Source organism: Harmonia axyridis, chromosome 4, assembly GCF_914767665.1.
Source record: "Harmonia axyridis chromosome 4, icHarAxyr1.1, whole genome shotgun sequence".
Lineage (NCBI taxonomy): Eukaryota > Metazoa > Arthropoda > Insecta > Coleoptera > Coccinellidae > Harmonia > Harmonia axyridis.
In genome coordinates, this window is record NC_059504.1 from 19030047 (window position 1) to 19049964 (window position 19918).

Genomic DNA, 19918 nt, shown 5'->3' on the forward strand with positions numbered 1-19918 from the left:
TAATTACAGAAGAATTTTTATTTCAAAGTGAAAATTCACGTAAATACTCTGATTCGAAATGGCGAATACGCAATATTGGAGAATATTTCAAAATAAAGAATCAAAAATCGAACTAGTAATGAGATATTTTTGCAAAATAAAATAGGTCTTTCTTTCCGTTCTACCTAGGATACAAGAATCAAAGAATCATGCAACTCGTTCAACAAGTCAACAAAGCTATGGGCTGGAAAATTCGATGAACTACCTAATTGATCGAAAAAAAAAGAAATATCCAATCACCAATCATTTCGCCAATAATTTTCAATTTCAACCTGAAAGAGATGTAACTAACACCTACATGTGATCGAAGATAAAAAGATACGCATTATCAAACAAAGAAATCTCGAGTGCTTGCGTACGCAAGACGTAGTTTTTGTGACGACGACTTCCGCTTGAAACAGCATTACATACAGGGCCCATAAAGCTTATAATACAGCAAATATATCGGAATAATGAGCTCAATGTGTATCGTTCGTATCGCCTACGGTCGTTCGTGCGATCGCGGTTGTTTTCGGCAAGGCCGCACGATCATTGGTGGACGACTCGTTGAAAGTAGGTTGTGACGTCACGAAAAAAGGCTATAAGTATATGCCAATCACGCAGGGACGCCACAATTTAGTCAGTTCAGTCTCGAGAGAGGCGGCAAGAGTGAGTTAGTTGATAGATTGGCGCGCGCTCTACGCGATATAACTTTTAAACGTGTGTTTTAATGTATACCTTTAGTGAAAACATGGCGAGTGAGGCGCAGAGACTGATTGGAATATCTTTAACTAAAATAGCCCAGTCGAGGTCCCATCGCGGCGGTGTTAGTTTACATAAAAATCTGTTGGTGGCTACAGTGCTCCAGAAAGCGCGTTACATCTTCATGGAAGAAGCCTACAACATGGTTACTTACCATTCTCCAGCCCCAGTGCAACCTCGTCCCGTTCCTACTGAAGATCTTATAGGATTAACCGCTGAAGAAGCCGGCGTTGATCCAGTAGGTCCAGTAGACGACCTCCGTGAAACCCCAAGTGAATCCAGTTCGGGTTTTATGCAGCAACCTTGTGCTAAGTGCGCCGAAAACCAAGACAAGGAGAACCACCCGCCTTACCAAACGTCCGAACTAACGTACTTAGATCTGGACAAAAGTTCGGCCGTGTTGAAGGAACGTAGCAATTCGCCTTGTTTGAAACGTAGACGGGCCGTGACCGAGTGGGAGACGGAGGAAGCTGTTCAATCCATCTTGCCCAAACGTAGTCGACAGGAAGAAGAAGACGATGTTTTTGTGGACGACGCAACGGTGCTATCGAATTCTGTGAACCGCGAGTTAGAGTCTGAGGCTAGCCAGGGTGATTGTTCGAATGGTCAGTCTGCTATGGAAATTGACAGAATAACATCCTTAGTTTCCATATTCAGTTTTAGTATGCAGCAACAGGAAAGCAGCGGGAAACTCAACAGGTCCATGAGCACTCCGGATCTGTGTTCAACGCAGGCGAAAGACGTGGGTGACGCTATCCAGCAACGACCATTTTTGGCGATGACTGTGTAATCGAGCTATGCGATTAACTAGGTAATTTTTCATCACTGCCACTTCTTGACGGATGATGGTAAGGGAATCCATAGAAGACGGTGAAGGGTCACAGACTGCCGTTGCCATTGGAAGGTGAACCAGAGAGATTTCTACACGTACAACGAACAAGCAATCCCAGATTTTACATGACCGTTTTACTACATGTTTTTCAAATTTCGGTACGTTGGTTATGTTGTGATACTTGAATTTTTAATAAAAATTTAAACAAAAACGTCGAGTACCTTGTGATAGAAATAATTCATCCAATTCTATTTTTATAAAGATGAAGGTACTTGAAGCCTCCACTTTTTCCATGTCAAACTATTCAAAAAATTATACATTCCAGGATTTTGGAAACGTACCGAACTCGAAAATTTTCCATGGAATTTGTGGTGGTTCAAAAGACTACTGTAAAAAAATTGTATATAACTATTGTAATTTTAACTCTGTTTTAAGAGTATTTAATTTTATTATTGTATAAAAAAGTCTTGAATATGCTAAACCATATGATTTGAAAATAAATTTTTAAATGTCCTTTATGTGTTTATTTGCAACTATCATTTCCTCTGCTCAACAGAAATAATACAATTCTTATCTTGCTTTTGATAGCATATCAGAGAGGTCTGATGTATATTCAATGCCAGTTGAGTTGTGTTTATCAGACAATTTCGTGAGAAAATTTCCATTTGCTAATGCAAAGAATTTATATCAATTCTGATTATACGAAATCAAATAATTCGAAAATGGTAGATGAAAAACAATTTCTTAATTCTCCTGATGGAAGTGAACAAATTTTTAAATAATAAGAAAAAAATTCAAATAAATTCTGGAATCTTATTCGAAAATCCAAACTATAAACGTTGGTAAAAAACATTATGCGGCACCATTGTGCAAATTTCGATTTCACTATGGTGTCAAGCTTCTGAGAAATAATTTCGCAGCGTAAAATCAAAATTACCGAGTGCTCAAAAAGGTTATTACTATTGAAAATAAAAAACCAAAAAAAACTTCTTCTGGAAGTAGGTACATATTATAGAAATATTCCAATCATACTTTTATCACGCATAGATACCGCGTGTGTCTCAATTGTTTAATCATTCGACATTCCTTGAACCCGAGACTTGAATAAATCACATATGTGGCATGATGCCACTCGAATGATGATGTCACATTAGGTTTATAAATTAATTTGGGTTGTAGACGAAGTCAAGAACCTTTCTCAAGAGTTCTACGCTTGAACCTAGAAAATACCATTAGTAATCGCCCCGCCCCATCTACTCATTGTTTATTTTGAAATATGGAAAATAATTTTAGAAAACGTGTAACTTAATTTGATTTGTACTCTACTTATAAGTTAAAACGTCACATATCATTCGTGGTGTTGAAAAAAACCGCTTCCCAAATCATAGAAATTTGTATTAATTCTACAGAAATATTAATCACCGATCTGCGATCGGAGTCATCGATGTAATTTCCAGATGGATGGAATGCATCTACTCTACTTATGAGTTGAAACGTCATATAATATTCGTGGTGTTTAAAAAAACCGCTTCCCAAATCATAGAAATTTGTATTAATTCTACAGAAATATTAATCACCGAATACCGATCTGTGATTGGTATCATCGATGTGTAATTTCCGGATGGATGGAATGCAAGTAGTGATGATTGTCTAAGTTATTTCCCACTTAATTATTAGTACATTGAAGTTAATGGAATTATCACTAGCGGAAGTGATTCACTGACGATTGAATGAATTTTGTATACACGTTACGAAAATTGTACTGGCTACTGAATCACCTCAAAATGCTGACGTAGTTTATTTTCTGCTTGGAAATAATTATCTAGGTACGTCAGTTTAGTGGTCTTGACCTGCCCCACTCTCCTTGGAGAATTTGCCCTAGTTTCATTCGAAAATTAGTTAGAAAAGAGATATATTTAATGACTTCGATAATCATTGTTCCTGAATAGACACTCATGAAAATTCATGAGTCATACATAAACTGTGATGTAGTTCAGTTAGTAAACTTTTAGGTTTGCATGAAAAACGGGTGTTATTTACATGGTTATCATGTTTATAACGATAACATCAATCGTAAAGAGATTGAAAATGGAATGAGGAGCACCTTTGTGATTAAATTGATATAAAATCCCATCATGGAAGAAAGGAATTTACATCGATCTTTTTGGACTTTCCACTAAGTAGGTATTACCCATTTTTTTCAACGATTAGCGAGACTGAAATATTTCTTATTCTGGACAGCGGACGAATATCCATTTTTGTAGAGTCTGAACTATAAATAATGGAAATCTTGTAGTTGTATTATTATTTTTGTTCGGAATTTTAACATCGGACATTTAGGTCATAGAACATTGTTCATGTTTCTTTTGAACATCGAACATTTAGATCATAGAACCTCAATTTCTTCTTTTTCCTTGTAATACCTCAACCATAGAAGAATCAGTAGGTGTTCCAATTTTAGCCTTTAACATCCAAACAAACGTCCGAAACCACATAATACGAAGCCGCCATCCATAATTTATTTGTCAGACGACAACAACAAAGGCCCAACGTAACCGTCGAACGTGCATACGCTTCTGAATAGGAAGATCGGCCGTCTGCTGCTCTACGTGGGGACCTGCAACAAGAAGGTGGCCGACGAAAGCAGAACGGCTATCATCTACAACGAGTCACAAGTGGATTTACAGGCGTGGAAGGTGGCTCTCATCCAGCCGGGTCGTTGACCACAGTGGCCCGATCGCTGAACCGGGATCAACCAGCTACTCCACAATCGTCCGTGCACCACAAAAATACCGAGAAGACGCGGCCGATTCGCAAAGTGCACCGGGTCCTGGGGGCTCTACGGCACCGATGTCGGTTTTTTGCGGTGTCCAAATGATGAGTCTACGAATCACAAAACGACCTTGACGGTTGATTTTTTTTCGTCACTTTTTAAGTGAATTTCTTTCAACTCTTATCTATTTGACAGCATACAAAATAAGGTCCCATTTATTCACATCTTCATTGATTGTTTCTTAAGAATGATATTCATTGATTTATTTTTCTAAAAAAAATTAATTTATTGAAAAAGAGCTCTGACAATTCGAATAATTCATAGGTTTTATGAATAACGAACTGGAATATACGAACTTACGATGACGTCAATTTGAAGTGAATACGTGTGTCATTTTGCGTTTAGTGTATGGCTAGGAATTTTTACATTTTCTACAATAAAATAGATCATTTATCTTGAGAGCCTGAACGTACTCCATTTCCCTATAGGGTAGTCGTTGAAAACTTAGGGCACTAAGAACAACATTGAATAGATTTCTTTAGTACGAAAGTGATGAATCAAAAGTAAACTTCCCAATTAAAAAGTATCAAATAATAAAAAGTTCATGAATTATATCGACATTTTCTTAATTCATAGGAGAAAACAAACGCTTCCGTATATGACACTTGATTTTGATTGTTTATATATACATAATATTTCTAATTGAAGTGAAGTCACGTAAAATCACATTTTGGGTATATTTATGAGAATTGAAAATACACCCATTTTTCATATGTTGAATAGTTGAATGAATGTAATTGATTAATTGATGACGATTTGAATAATCAATTGATTAAACCGTTCAAGATTCCAAATTTTGAAATAAAAATGGGTATAGCTTCGTACCTCAATTAACTAATGAACAAATATCTCTCCTATTCTTTGAATGAATGAGACTTCTAGATGTCTATTTTCTCTATGAATCATCAAATTGGAGAACACACAGGTGTTCGCCAATTTTGACGAGTCATGGAGAGAATTTAATCATTTCCATGATCCATAGAAGCATATTCAAATCAACTGTCAGTTTGACATCTACCTCATAAATGAAGCGAAAAACACTGCCTTTGACTCATAGAGAAACCTAATAATCAAATTTGTTAACTCAATAACTTTAAAATCAGGCTGCATGATATTATTGTAAAATGGTATGTATTGAAGTACGTATTCTTTTATGTTAAAAGGAATAATAAAACCATACGGATTGTAAAATTTGTGTTTTCAATTGAATTCTACGATTATTCATCATATATCATCTCATTCTTCCCAAATTATCGAATGGTAAATCCATTCCATTACCTCTGCACGGTTGACCAGTTCCTTCATCTCGTCCATTTCAAGGATATTGCAACGAAGCTAAAACGAAATAACAATGAGCGTTCAGAATGACCTCATCGAGTTCTTGGAAGTCGCTGCTCAGAGGAGTATACGTTGTTTTAAGGCTGGCATAGAGTTAATAAACAGTTATAATAGGTACACTCTAAAATGGTTTTACGCAAATTGACTGCCTTCGAATGTAGTACAAAGATCCGTTCGGAATACATGAAGGAAATAATGAAGTTAATACTTTCGAGATGTCATACTAGAGAGCATTCATTATTGCGTCTCATTTAATCGGATTGATCTCGAAAAATAGCTGGATCAGAACGATTGTGTTATCTCGAATTTGACTCAAGAAGAAGGTTCTCTTGACTTGCTTAGAGGACACTTTTTTCATAATCTTTGATTCATTGAATTCCCGTATAGCAGAATAATTATTGGATAGTTAACGTCAGAATAGGTAATTCTTGGTTATGGGACCCTGGTCTCTGACAATAATTGTCTCAAGTAGGAGAATATAGATTAATGTCAGTTTGACAGGTATTATGTTGGCGATCATAGAACGAAGTGGAAGGACAATTAGTCCACAGATGACTAATTTATTAGAAAAACTGTGAAAATTATAATTTTGTGATAATCATAGAGGAATAAACATAGATAGAGGGAGTATACGCAATTTTTACATGTCCTCAACATGGATAGATTACGTTGTCGAATTGTGATGTATTTTCAAATCCACAATTTTACTATATCGTTATGAATGTATATTATATTGAATGAAATACATATATTTATTTTAGTGATTCCCGATTAAATATGCAGATTTGAATAATTGGAATCCGATATTTTCCCTAATTGTCGAATTTATAATAGGCAGAATATTAATTTTTTTTTCTGTATCTACCTGGAGAAATCCAAGGTTTTGGCTCTCCTAGTGTCATCGGTTGTTTCATGTCGTTTGGAGTGCTTGTAGTTTGTTTTCTGAATTTCTGATATATTTAGGTATTTATTTCATTATATGAAACCTTGATTCACTATGGTACATAAGAAGTGCGTTCTTTGTGGAGAAACTCTCGAATTGAGTGAAATTTGGTATCATTTCCGCGCGCTCCATGTCAAATTTGATAGTTCATGTTGTGGACAAAATTTACTCACTGAAAATGACATATTCTCCCTCTATCTATGTTTATTACTCTGAGGTGATAATCGATAATAATTGCTGAATAAAATTGGCGTCAGTTTGACGACAATTGGTTCTGCGTTCGAAAGAAGGTAAAACTTAATATGTACTCTGATATAGAATTCTGGGATTTTGATATTCAAAAATTGCATGTGTAAACAAAGAACATGTGAATTTGTTCGAAGAAGCCAAATTTGTTGCGTAGGTAGGTACCTACTGCATTAATGAATGGAATTGTTCATATTTTGGATAAAAATCTCAAGTCTTTGATTAAACGAAATACCCAAAGATAAAAGGCCAGCAGACTACATGTAAAATTATTATTCAGAAGGTTATCACTGAATTGGATAAAAAAGCTATTCTGCCAATATAACCTACCTCTTGAACTTTCTGATAACATGTCGAACGATATGGGAACATTCCATAATATCTTCTTGAGAGTACATCATAAGAACTAGTGAATTTATTCTGAATTGATGAACTCAAAATAATGGATTCACTGAACATTATTTTATAGAATAATTGCACTTGCATACATTTATACTTATTGGCCGGAAATAAGTGTTGATTCATCGTCTAGATATGCATCAGGAAACACAGACTCACATTTGAATGATAACTTTCGAACCAAAAAGTGGAAAGTCTGTTTTAACCTAATTTTCTTTCAAGTTTCAAGTTCTATGTCATAATTCAAGAACACAGACTTTAATCCTAAAATTCGCATATTAATAATTGATCATAGAACATTCAATCATCAATTGAACTATACTATGTCAAGAGAACATAGACGAGTTATCGAAGTTATTATTCTTCCCGATATGGTATTAGGATGTATATTTAGTTTCAAGGACTTGTTTGAGCGATAAACGAGTACAACAACTTTTCGAATTGGCGAGAAATCGCTAAATTCAGTATTCAAAAGGCGTCCAAAAGGCTAGTGTTTGTATCTCTGTATAATCTGACGAGAATTCATCGAGTCGAGACAGGTTTTGAGCAGGGATATATTCGCTTTTGTTATTCGAATTGTGGTATGGGTATCTTTTACCAGGCATTGTTGCTGATCGACCGGTTCGCATCCTTTGCAACGACCTCTAAATCTGATTTCAGCTACTGTGAAACGTCGATAGCTGTATCTTTTTATTGACGTTAATCTGACTCCAATACACTAACGATTTTATCAGTATATTCGTTTCATTCAAGAGTTGATAGAATTTTTGAAACTACAAAACAGTAAAGTACATGGTATGCTTTATTACCCTCTTCTAAATAACTTGCATTTACTTGTAAAGAGAACTCAGATGATCACTTGCAACCTGAATGGGTCTTTGCAATGCATCAAAATGATCCGGATTTTCATCGAAAAATCATCTTCAATGATGAGGCCGATTTCTACCTCGGAGGCTTCGGAAAATCCATGAATTATTGTTGAAAGCATCTCCATTCAACGTGTCATTTTTCTCAATTTATTCTTAATTCCCATATGAAGCTTATTGACTTTCGAAAATACCTAGTATAATCAATATTGTCTGATGATGAAAACATTATTGGAATTTCTATGGAAGGCACTATTATAATTTTCTAGCGGATTGTCTATTTTGTGGAATCTGAGCAATGAAGAAGTAGGAAGATCATTCAGGTAATCAAATATGATTTATGAATGAATCGTACTTTGATCTTATCGCAAATAAATTGGAATCATTTATTATTCATTGATTAATTTTTTCAAGTTGTACATTTACATAATGAGGAGAAAGGCCTGGAATTTTATTCATTCAAAAATGGCAAATATTTGAACAGAGGAAATGAGATATCGAATCAATCACAGTATGGTTACATTAGTTTTTAATAGAAATAAACTTAGGTACCAAAGGTAGGAGACCATATTTACATGCTCAGTAATAACTATGAATTATGAGGAGATTCAAACAAGAAATTATCAAATTGAAAATTCAAAATTTGCATTTTTAGTAAATATAAGTTATTGTTTTTTCGATTTTCGAACTTAAAATTTTTTAAATATTTTTACACTGAGTTTTTTTTATGAATTATACTTGGGAAACTTCGTTTATGCCCAATCAGTAAAATATAATTCAGTATACGAATTGATATTAATTAACCTTACCAGTAAAAGCATAGTTTTTCTTTAAAATTCGCCTTTATTCATCAAAATAGACACCTTCAAGAGTGATTCATGTACAGGGTGTTCCCAAATTCCCAATTGATTTGCTTGAGGACATCACCACGATAAAGGTTTTATGAAACCCACCATTTGTCCTTTTTAAAAAACGTCAACTCTCCTCTATATCCCTAAAATGGTAATTAATTTCTATGATCTGTTATGAATATCATATAAACCATAAAAATTACTGAAGAAAAGGTTTTTTCGAATATCTTCAACGGACACCAAGATATAGTGAAATATTTGACAAAGGAACTCGAGAGGAAATCAAGATATCTATTTTCTGCTTTCTGATATCTCATTATTAGAAAAAAGAGATTGGGGGTGTTTGAAGATTACATATTTCTTATAGTTCTTGAGATGCTTTCAGGGAGCATCAAATTTGGGACACCCTGTACTCCAATGCTCCTTTAATATCTCAATACCTTTTCTATAGAAAAATTCGTCTGTGCCTTCGTTAGAGCCAAATTTCTTTTCTTTCGGAGTCTGCAAAAGGCCAGTAATCACTGCGTGCCAAATCTGTCCAGAAAGATGGGTGGTTAAGTAGTTGGAAGCGCAATTCGTTCAATTGTTAATACAGAAAACTCGTTTCTATCCATTTTTAAAACAACATCAAATGTAGTGCCAAATAAGATCAATATCGCTATTCAGACTTAACTCTATGATCCGAAATTTGGAGACGTATATTTAGAAGCTTGGTTATTAACGAAAAAAAAGTGGTACGGCACTGGCAGTGTTATCTGTTCGCCAGACTTGGTACTTGTTAAATGACGTGTTTATTTCGAATTAAATTAGCAGAGAAAAAAAAAGAAATCCTTTTTTTTCATTGAATAGTAAAATAAACTTTGATTAGCTACGATAAAATTTGAAACTTCCGGTACATCAATGACTACTTCATCGCATCGTAATAATTTCGATTCTCGATTTGAATTCAAAGCCAATCGCATAGAACAATTCCCGCCGACCTTCCGATAACGCTGTCATAGAAAGTAACGGGAGAAGGCAGTTTGCATACCACTCGATGTCATGCATGTTGTTCTGTGTCGATTTCACACCGGCAACGATCAAGTACACATCGTTTCAACGAAATGGATGCGATGCGACAGCGACGGGTGGAACAGCAACCGTTGAAATGGCACAGAGATCGGTGAGACAGGTGCCTCGAAATTTAGATATATGTAACACCTGCACATCCAGAGGGAGTCGTTCAGACAGGTGAATTGAGGAGGCCTTCTGTGTGGCAACCAGCCAAGCTTCGCCAACGGGGTAGACAGATTCCAGTAGATCCGACGAGCAGATTGAACGTGCATCGACAAAATGGAACGCGTTCATACTCGAATCAACGTATTCGCCCGAATGTCTATGTTCTTGCTATCTGTCAAGGACGACAAGATGTATATTTGCGATATTCGAAAGGATTCATAGAAATGACGTTTTTCGGTCTTTCAGAAGATGTTTTATCAGTTTTTTAAATATGTATAGGATTCTCCTGAAGGAATTATACAATTTAAAATGGTTATAATGGTAACTTTGTGTATTATTTTTTTACATTTCTTATATAATTTGTGTTTGTAGGTTATACTGTTTAATCGTGAAAAGATGCACTCTTTAACAACGTTAAAAAATTGTTCATTAGAATCAGTGCTCATTTGTGGATACGTAGAGAAATTTGAGAACAATTCGTAGACGACATTATTCTGTTGATCGACTCACTTTTGGTCGTGAAAATTGTAGACAAATTTTAAAGTGGTACCAAGTACCTACGGCTCAGAACTTGGTACTGGGTACTACTTGGTAACATCATACTCTTGTATGGTGTTAATAACGTTTATGACTGCTTTTTATTTATCTCTCAGTATTCAGAAATGAGTACTGATTTAACAATTGACAAAATGAGTGAAAATTTAACAATTTTCAAATGTTGTTGAAGCGTGTATGCTATTAATAACAAATGGCATAACCTACTGAACGCAAATGACATGAAAAATGTTAAAAAATAATACAGCGTTGCCATCAAAACCATAAATTAAAGGAATAAATGTAAATGTCAGATTCTTTGGATCATTTTAAGAAAAAAAAAGTCTTTTAGATATGGCCCGCAAACGCTTTGTCATCGAGATACTGGGTGTTGAAGCTTGATTTTTTCAATTTTTTTCCCCTTAGCTCATTCTCTTCACAAGATATTTAGTAAAATTTGGCTTAGATATTTCAATTTAAAGTTTTCATCATGCGAAATGCTAATTTTGAATCCAAATCAAGAAGGTGTTATTTTTTCTGGAACAATTCCCGCTTCTTTCTTCCAGAACTTCTTCAGTAGACCACTGGTATTTTAAAAAAATGTGAAAAGAAACTTTGGTCCTGCACTACACTTTTTGGTTTATTGCAGTTTTGTCGTATCTGCTAGTGATTTCGAGAAAAAAATTTCAAATTCTAGTGTTCCTCAGGAAAATCCAAATTATTATAAAGATCTAGTGAGTAAGTTATGATGAATAAATTAATAAGTTTTGGTACTTATTAACCCAATATGTAGCGAAGATTTGAAAAATTTGGTATAATAATCACAAAAAAACAGGACTAGAAAAAAACACTGTGTCTCAAAAACAAAGCGTATGAGGGCCCATTTTTATGAGACTTTTTTTCTTAAAACTTTCCAAGGAATGTCACATTTTACTAAAGACCTCCAATTTAGGAATGGCCTGTAGGTATTTTGACTTGTAAGTCAGCAGATCGACCTTATTAGTAATTCTACTTGGTAGCAGATCTTAATGGTTGTAGTCACACAATATTTAACTTAAATTTTGCATAGATATTTCAATTTAAAGTTTTCATCATGTGATATGCTAATTTTGAATGCAAATCTACAAGGTGATATATTTTTTGGAAGAGAGCTTCTTTCCTCCAGAACTTTTTTTTTGGTGAACCGCTGGTAGTTTGGAAAAATATAAAAAGAAACTTTGGTTCAGTACTACACTTTTTAGTTTCTTGTAGTTTTGTCATATTATCTGCTACCGATTTCGAGAAAAAATTTCAAACATTTCCTCAGGAAAATCCAAACTAATATAAATATCTAGTTAGTAAGCTGTGATGAATAAATTAAGTTTTGGTACTTACTTACCAAATCTGTAGCGAAGATTAATACAGATTCGATAAACTGGTATAAGCATCACAAAAAAGACTACAAGAAACTCCTGTATTTCGAAAACAAAGCGTTTGAGGCCCATGTTCAGGGCTCTTTTTTAAAATTATCCAACAATACCCTGTATAAGGTGAGATCGAATCGAGTAAGTAGTCAAAAAATGCTATTATTTCGAGTAATTTGGTTCAAACTTCGTTCTCAAAGCACTTCTTCTTACATAACAAATATGACTGAATGTTGTCGTTAATTTTTTTTTTTTTTTGATTACCCCCAAAAAAAAGATCTACGCCCTTGGGTATTCCAACCTCAAGAGTTTCTGTGATTCTCTCACCAAATTATTGAAAAAAAAATTAATTGACTATTGAAATTATGAATTTATTTTTCGTGACTTCCGTATATCGTTGAATTTTGAATTTCCTGATGCTATTTGTCCAAGCGACAGAAAAGAGATGACAGAACGAGGTGTGCTGGATCAGCGACGCCTTACTCTATAAATATATCGAACGACTCATAACTATAGAAAGCCTGTTTTTGATATGCAACAAAACGATGGTCTCTCTACAGGTGCATTCCAAGGTAAAAGCAGTGTACCTTTCTCGAACTACGACAAATCGAGGAGGCTGTTAAGTTCAACGATGCTGAACGGACGCATACAGGAATCTAGTAGGCAGTTTGAAGTGGGAAAAAGTTATCTTTCAAAGATTTGCGCGCCCGTTTTGGTATAATAAGATTATTGGACAATCGTTTGAAGCGAATTTAATTCTTCGAATAAATGTTTCAGTCCTTGTTCACTTGAAGGAAATTCATCACTGAACTTGACTTCCAAGAATTAATTCAAAATCTGTCGAAATTATCAGATGAAATATAAGAAAAGCATTGACTTATAAAAGAAGATTACTGTCCGCTTGATCAATTTAATTCTCTTTTAATTTAATTTTTCAACGAAATTCTCTGTTCATTATGTATTCAAAGTTGTTTATTTCTGATTTTGATCTTGAAGTTATTGAAAATTATTGCTACATTTTCTGCCAACAAATGAAAATCGGTCCATTATACCAAAAAATATTCTTTGGTTCAAAGAATTATTAAATGAAAAAAACTCTGACGTGAAGTCTTTCGAAGCTTTTAAGCACACCTTCATTCATGCGCCAATTGTACCCTTGGAAACCACATAACTTCATTAGGACCTACCTATATATTTTTTGATATTTTGCTTGAATTTCCTATGGTTCTGATAAAGCTATTAATAAAAAAATTTGCAAAAAAAACCTTAACATGATTATTCTATTTATATGCACATGCACAGGATGTCCCAAATTCGATGCTCACTGAATGCATCTCGAGAACTATAAGACTTTGAGAAAAAATCTTCAAAGATTCCTGAGCTGTTTTTTCGAAATAATAAGATCTCAGGAGGCAGATCATAGATATCTTGATTCGTTCTCGAGTTACAGCACGTTTCTGAAAAATGACTGTCAAATATTTCGGTATATCTTGGTTTCTGTTCGTGATATTCAAAAAATTCAAAAAACTTTTTTTTCAGTAGTTTATATAAAACTCATAACAGATCATAGAAATTGATTACTGTTTTAGAGATATAGAGCAAAGCTGGTGTTTCTTAAATGAGACCCCCTTTATTTTGCAACGAAGTTTTTGAGCTACAGATTTGTCGAAATGTATTCCGTTATCGTTTTTTTCAAAAATGTAAAATTGAATTGTAGAATTGAAATCCAGTCATATAGGTGTCCATTCAAAAAATACCACCACTCCTCTATATCTCGTAACCGATAATTAATTTCTATTTAAATGGGAACACCCTATATGTAACTGAATAATAAAAACTAAACGATGTATACAAAAAGAATTGAATCTGGAAATGAATGGAAAATATCATTCATATATAAGATGGCCCATAAAAAAAAGTCAAAAAACTTAATATCTTTGAAACGGATAACAGACTACATTTTTCGATTGAGATATTTCATATATAAATATGTTTCATTTATTTCGAGATCTAATTGTGTCCATTGTGAAATTTCAATCAAGTCTTATGTAGGGTGTCCAATTAAAAAAACACCAACTCTCTTTTATAACTCTAAAACGGTTATTAATTTCTATGATGTATTATGAGTGAAATATGAATAATAATTACTGAAATAACACAAAATTAATCTCTGAATAAATAAAAAATATTTATATATGTATATATAAGGTGTCCCATCAAAACAATGAAGTCAAAAACTCAATATCTTTGAAACGGAGTGCATTTTTGAAAAAACGATAACTAGATGCTTTTCGAGATATCTGCGGCTAAAAAAACTGTGTTGAAAATTATAGGGTGTCCCATTTAACAAACACTAACTCTGCTCTATACCTTCAAAACGGTAATTAATTTCTATGATCTGTTATGAGTATCACATAAACCATAAAAATGACTGAATAAAGCATTTTAGAATTTTTTGAATATCTTGAACAGAAACCAGTATTGTATTTGTATAGCGAAATAACTAACTTGAGAACGAATCAAGATATCTATGATATTTATTTACATATTTCGAAAAAAAGAGCTAGAGGTTCCTCGAAGATTCTTTTCTCTAAGTCTTATAGTTCTCGATTTGTTTTTAGTGAGCATCGAATTTGAGTCACCCTGTACATACATGGATCGGATTTGTAATCACTTCAATTTTGATCCCACATTCATAAAAAGCATTGTGATGAGCTATGCAAACTAGCCACCCAACTTAGGAATGTCAACTTCCAACTGAAGCTAAACCGAAAAAAGTCGTTAAAAGTCCATCAAAATTGAAGAGAATGCTGACAGCTTTTTTCTACGATTATCACGGTGTTGTTCATTAGGAATTTCAAACCTAAGGTGAAACAACAAATAGATAATATTATCTGAGCGTGTATCTTTCCATAACCATAATCAATTGACCTAACCTATTGAACATAAATTATATATAAAATGTCAAAAATAATACAGTGTTGCCATTATAACCATTTCAAACTGTATCATTCTTTTTTGGAAATCCTATATAGGATGAGAAGGAAGCTTTTTACCAATAGAACTCCTTCCTGATAGAGGCATTCAAATTCTGAGTTATAAATAAAAACTTGTTTTAATGAACGGATATAAGATACTCTTTGAATATTGAAAAAACCAGTCACGCATTTTATTCAAGGTTATCGCATAAGGAAGCAAAATTCCAAGAAACGTTACAACTTTTTTATATCTGACTTGCAAATGTATATCTACGGATCCAGTATAATGTAAACGGAAAAATTCGATTTTCACTAATATTTTTATCGATAGGTGTATTTCTGTAATAATTATGTTTTATAACTTATGTTGGAGAGGTCATTGATGCATGAATTTATATCTATGATCATTCATGAAAGGGTGAAATTTTTTTTTCGATATTCTACTTGAATTTTCTATGGTTCTTGTTAGGAAATTTTTCGCTATTGAATTTTCCATAGAGTAATAAACATAGATAGAGGGATTGTACGAAATTTTACATGTCCCCAACATGGTTAGATTATGTCGGATTGTGATATATTTTCGAATTCACAATTTTACTATATCGTCATGAATGTATATTATATTTTATATTCAATGAAATATATTCATTTGAGTGATTACCGATTAAATATGCAAATTTGAATATTTGGAATCCAATATTTTTCTAATTTTCGAATTTATAATAAGCAGAATATTTATTATTTTCTGTATCTTCCTGCTGGAATCGAAGGTTTGGCAAATTTTGCTCTCCTAGTGTCATCGGTTGTTTCACGTCGTTTGGCGCACTTGAAGTTTGTTTTCGGAATTTTGAGATATTTAGGTATTTATTTCAATATATTTCGAGTTAATATGAAACGTTGATTCACTATGGGATATAAGAAGTGCAATCTTTGTGGGGAAACTCGCGAATTGTTTGAAATATGGTATCACTGATATGTTTCCATGTCCGCGCGCTTCCTGTCAAATTTAATAGTTATTGGGGACAAAATTTGTTTACTGGAATTAAATATGCTCCCTCTATCTGTGTTTATTACTCTGAGATGTATACCTACTAAGTTTGAGAGGAAAAAATAAATTCAGTATTTCATGTATAATGCTCAGGAATATAGAGGTATGCAACGAAATTACCAACATTCTAAGTGAAAGTGATTCTACCATCCATTCCATTCAAACAATCGATCATAAAATAAGAAAAGAATGCTGTTAATTGTTATTGCTCGTTGAGAATTCTGATTACAATAGAAACTATATATGATTTTGCCTAATAATATTCGATTCATGTTAATGTATTCCTAACAAATGATGATAATTGACATGTATTATGATGCAAATTACTAAATTTTCATAACATAAAAAAAAATTATCCTCCCCGGCGGGGAATCGAACCCCGGTCTCCCGCGTGACAGGCGGGGATACTGACCACTATACTACCGAGGATGTTGTATATATGGGAATTTGAACTGAAAATATAGAATATATATAACTATACTTCCGAAAAGCTCGCTCAGATTTAAGAAAAATTTGAAAATATATTCAATATTCATTCCAAATTCTCATAAACCGTTTAAGATACAAATGTAGAAATTTTCGAAGAATTAACAATTTGTAGAAAGTGATGCCACGTATGCAGAGGATGTTGTATATATGGTAATTTGAACTGAAAATATAGGATTTATACAACTATACTTCCGAGGAGCTCGCTTAGATTTAAGAAAAAGTTGAAAATATATTCAATGTTCATTGCAAATTCTCATAATACCGTGTAAGATAGAAATGTAGAAAATTTCGAAGAATTAACAATTTGTAGAAAGTGATGCCACGTATGCAGATGAAATTATTATTAAAAAAAATATCCTCCCCGGCGGGGAATCGAACCCCGGTCTCCCGCGTGACAGGCGGGGATACTGACCACTATACTACCCCATCGCCCATATCCAGAACTACCGACTCCAGGAAAAAATCAAGAGAAATCGTTATGCGACCAACTCGACGATCAAGATTGACAATAAAAATGTCGATAATATAGTCAGAGATGTCAACATAGTTGGTGAACTTGAGCAGATCCATAGATGTCCTGTAGATCTCGGAATATTCGTCGTTGGGTGCAGCGGTGAGATGATTGTGACAGAAGAACAAGTGAAGTTCGCGAAAATTCTTTCGAAAGTGCTCGGTCTGACTAATAGTGAAATTCAACATCTTTTCACTAAATGTAGTTATAGTGTTTGCCTATCAACTTCTCAAATTCTTTTGAAACATTTGAACTTGAAAATATGATAACATGAATTTTGTGATATATTTATTTAATTTATTTAATTATCCAATTTATTCAACAATTTAATTTATTTAACAATTTAATTCATTTAACAATTTAATTAATTTAACAATTTACCTATTTATTTACATCAATCTGAAACTGTGATATGAATATCGATATTTATGAACTGTTCTTTAAACGTATTTCAGTATGTTCATTATTCTCTGTGCAATAAGTCATGTATTCTTGTTTATTACATATTATGATAAGTTTTGTAAGGATTGTTCTTTAACATATGTATGAAACTTTATATCAAATAAACAAATTATACTACCGAGGACGTTGAATAGTATGGTAATTGGAATGTATATATGCGACAAAGAGATATACATATGTATATACAACCATATCTTCGATGAACTTGCTCAGATTGAAGGAAAAGTTAAATATATATCCGCTATAGTCTATACTACTCAGTAATTGGATTTTGTAAGCAACCGATTGGGTGATGTATCTATAGAATTGAGAGTTTGTAAATAAAGAATATACTACCGAGGTCCTTGTATATAATGGTATTTGGAATGCATATATACAACAATATAGATATATACAACCACACTTCCGAAGAACTTGCTCGGATTAAAGGATACGTTAAAGATATATCCAAAATTTCATTATATATATACATATATAATTGTAGTTAGGTTTCATGAGTAACATTAGCATTGAGTTAATTATGTAATGCAATGTATGAGATCCAGAACTGAATAAACAACTAGGTATACTACCAAGGATATTGATTATTAGGGTGTCTGAACTAAATATAAACAACAATTTAATTTAATTTTTTGTATTTTAATGTCCAAATGTCCAATAATTTAATATAGTTCATTTAACACAGCAATTATTCAAGGTTCAGTTGGGTATATCAAAAGAAATTTAGATAAAGGAGGACAGCCTTTTGAACTTTCAAAAGGTAGTGGTAGTGAGTCGCTCTACGAATTACGTACAAGAAACCTTCAACTTCCGACAATATAACAGGAGAATGTTTCAATGCAACAATGATCATCGAAATCGATTTATTAATCAAAACTCTCCGATGATCGAAAGAACGTCGAATGTAGAACTCTACCGTAACTTTCACCTCGTGACGTCACATTTTTTTTCCGGAAGTCATGGTATCTATGGTGTTCAGCTCAGAGTTGCTTCAAGCATTGGCGTCGTCCTTGCATACAAGCTTACATCATATCAGTCCAACCAGTTGATATTTAACTAACAGGTTAGGAAAATGTGGAATACATACCAATGTGCAATAGATGTTTGAAATAGGGAATTGGTTGTGAAACGTTATCATATGCGGCCTAGTCGGTTTCCTCCGTGATTTCTGGTCTCGTGGCAGACAATTCTATGACATCTTATTCAACTCTATGTCTTATTCATAGAATATAAGTGATAGATATGGCAGAAATAAATTAATCTTATTCTGAAATGAAGAAAGAAAAATATTGATAAGAAACGTTGTTAAGAGATTGGGTTAGACGCGCCGATGAAGAATTCGAGGTCAAAATCAATTCGGTTCGTCCTTTCGTACAAGATAACTTCAGAACGGAACGTCCTAGGTTCGTTATTAATGATCAGATTTCGTTCGATGAATTTATGTATGCATATAAAATTCATCGATAAAGTGAGTGATCCAGAATTTCAGATATGCAGATCACGGGAAGAAATAACTTAGTGTTTTTGATCTGATCTAGAATTTTTTTGATATTTGCAGGAAGGGTCAAGGGAATGCCAGAATGCAATAAATTAAAGGGTTATCTATTTTGCGGTTCCGAGAGTATACGTAGATAAAAGACATCACAAAACATTTCAATATAATGCTCGGACTTTGCCATTATTTTATTTCATTTTATTTATTTCATTTATTTTATTTTTTCTATTTATTTTATTTATTTTATTTATTTTATTCATTTTATTTATTTTAATTATTTTATTTATTTTATTTATTTCATTCATTTCATTTATTTTATTTATTTCATTCATTTTGTTTATTTTATTTTGAAAATCCATCCAAAGCCCAATTACAGGTGTACATAATTAAACTATCTTATGAAATTATACAATAATTATACTATCAAAACAAAAAGAAACAAATCATGATAAGCTTATTACAAAAATATTCAAAAATATAATTTAATTCTGAAGTGCACTGAAAAATAAGTGCCTAAATTGGTATAAAGACAAGAAAAATATATCCACACTCTTAAGATTATTTTAACGCCTGCATATCGACGTAAGCGGACAATAAAAATGATGCTGAGTATTAGGTACATCAATATGAAAAGTTAAATGTGATCTGGATGTAAAACGAGGAACATTCAAATATATTGACGAAACAAGAAT

At 33.2% G+C, this 19918-nt stretch overlaps 1 protein-coding gene and 1 non-coding gene across 3 annotated transcripts; one reads left to right on the forward strand and one right to left on the reverse strand.

Annotated features, from left to right (window-relative positions):
• Positions 1 to 446: 446 nt before the first annotated feature.
• On the forward strand, positions 447 to 2125 carry LOC123679329. Of its 2 annotated transcripts, XM_045616885.1 has the most exons (2): positions 639 to 1385; positions 1438 to 2125. In XM_045616885.1, the coding sequence occupies exons 1-2, from the start codon at positions 749 to 751 to the stop codon at positions 1485 to 1487; spliced, it is 687 nt and encodes a 228-aa protein (XP_045472841.1). In that variant the 5' UTR covers positions 639 to 748; the 3' UTR covers positions 1488 to 2125. The 2 variants fall into 2 exon arrangements, with proteins under 2 accessions (XP_045472840.1, XP_045472841.1); XM_045616884.1 differs by having other exon boundaries at positions 447 to 2125.
• A 14501-nt stretch (positions 2126 to 16626) lies between these two features.
• Trnad-guc lies at positions 16627 to 16698 on the reverse strand. The gene has a single exon. It is a non-coding gene; the product is annotated as a tRNA-Asp (tRNA).
• Positions 16699 to 19918: the final 3220 nt, after the last annotated feature.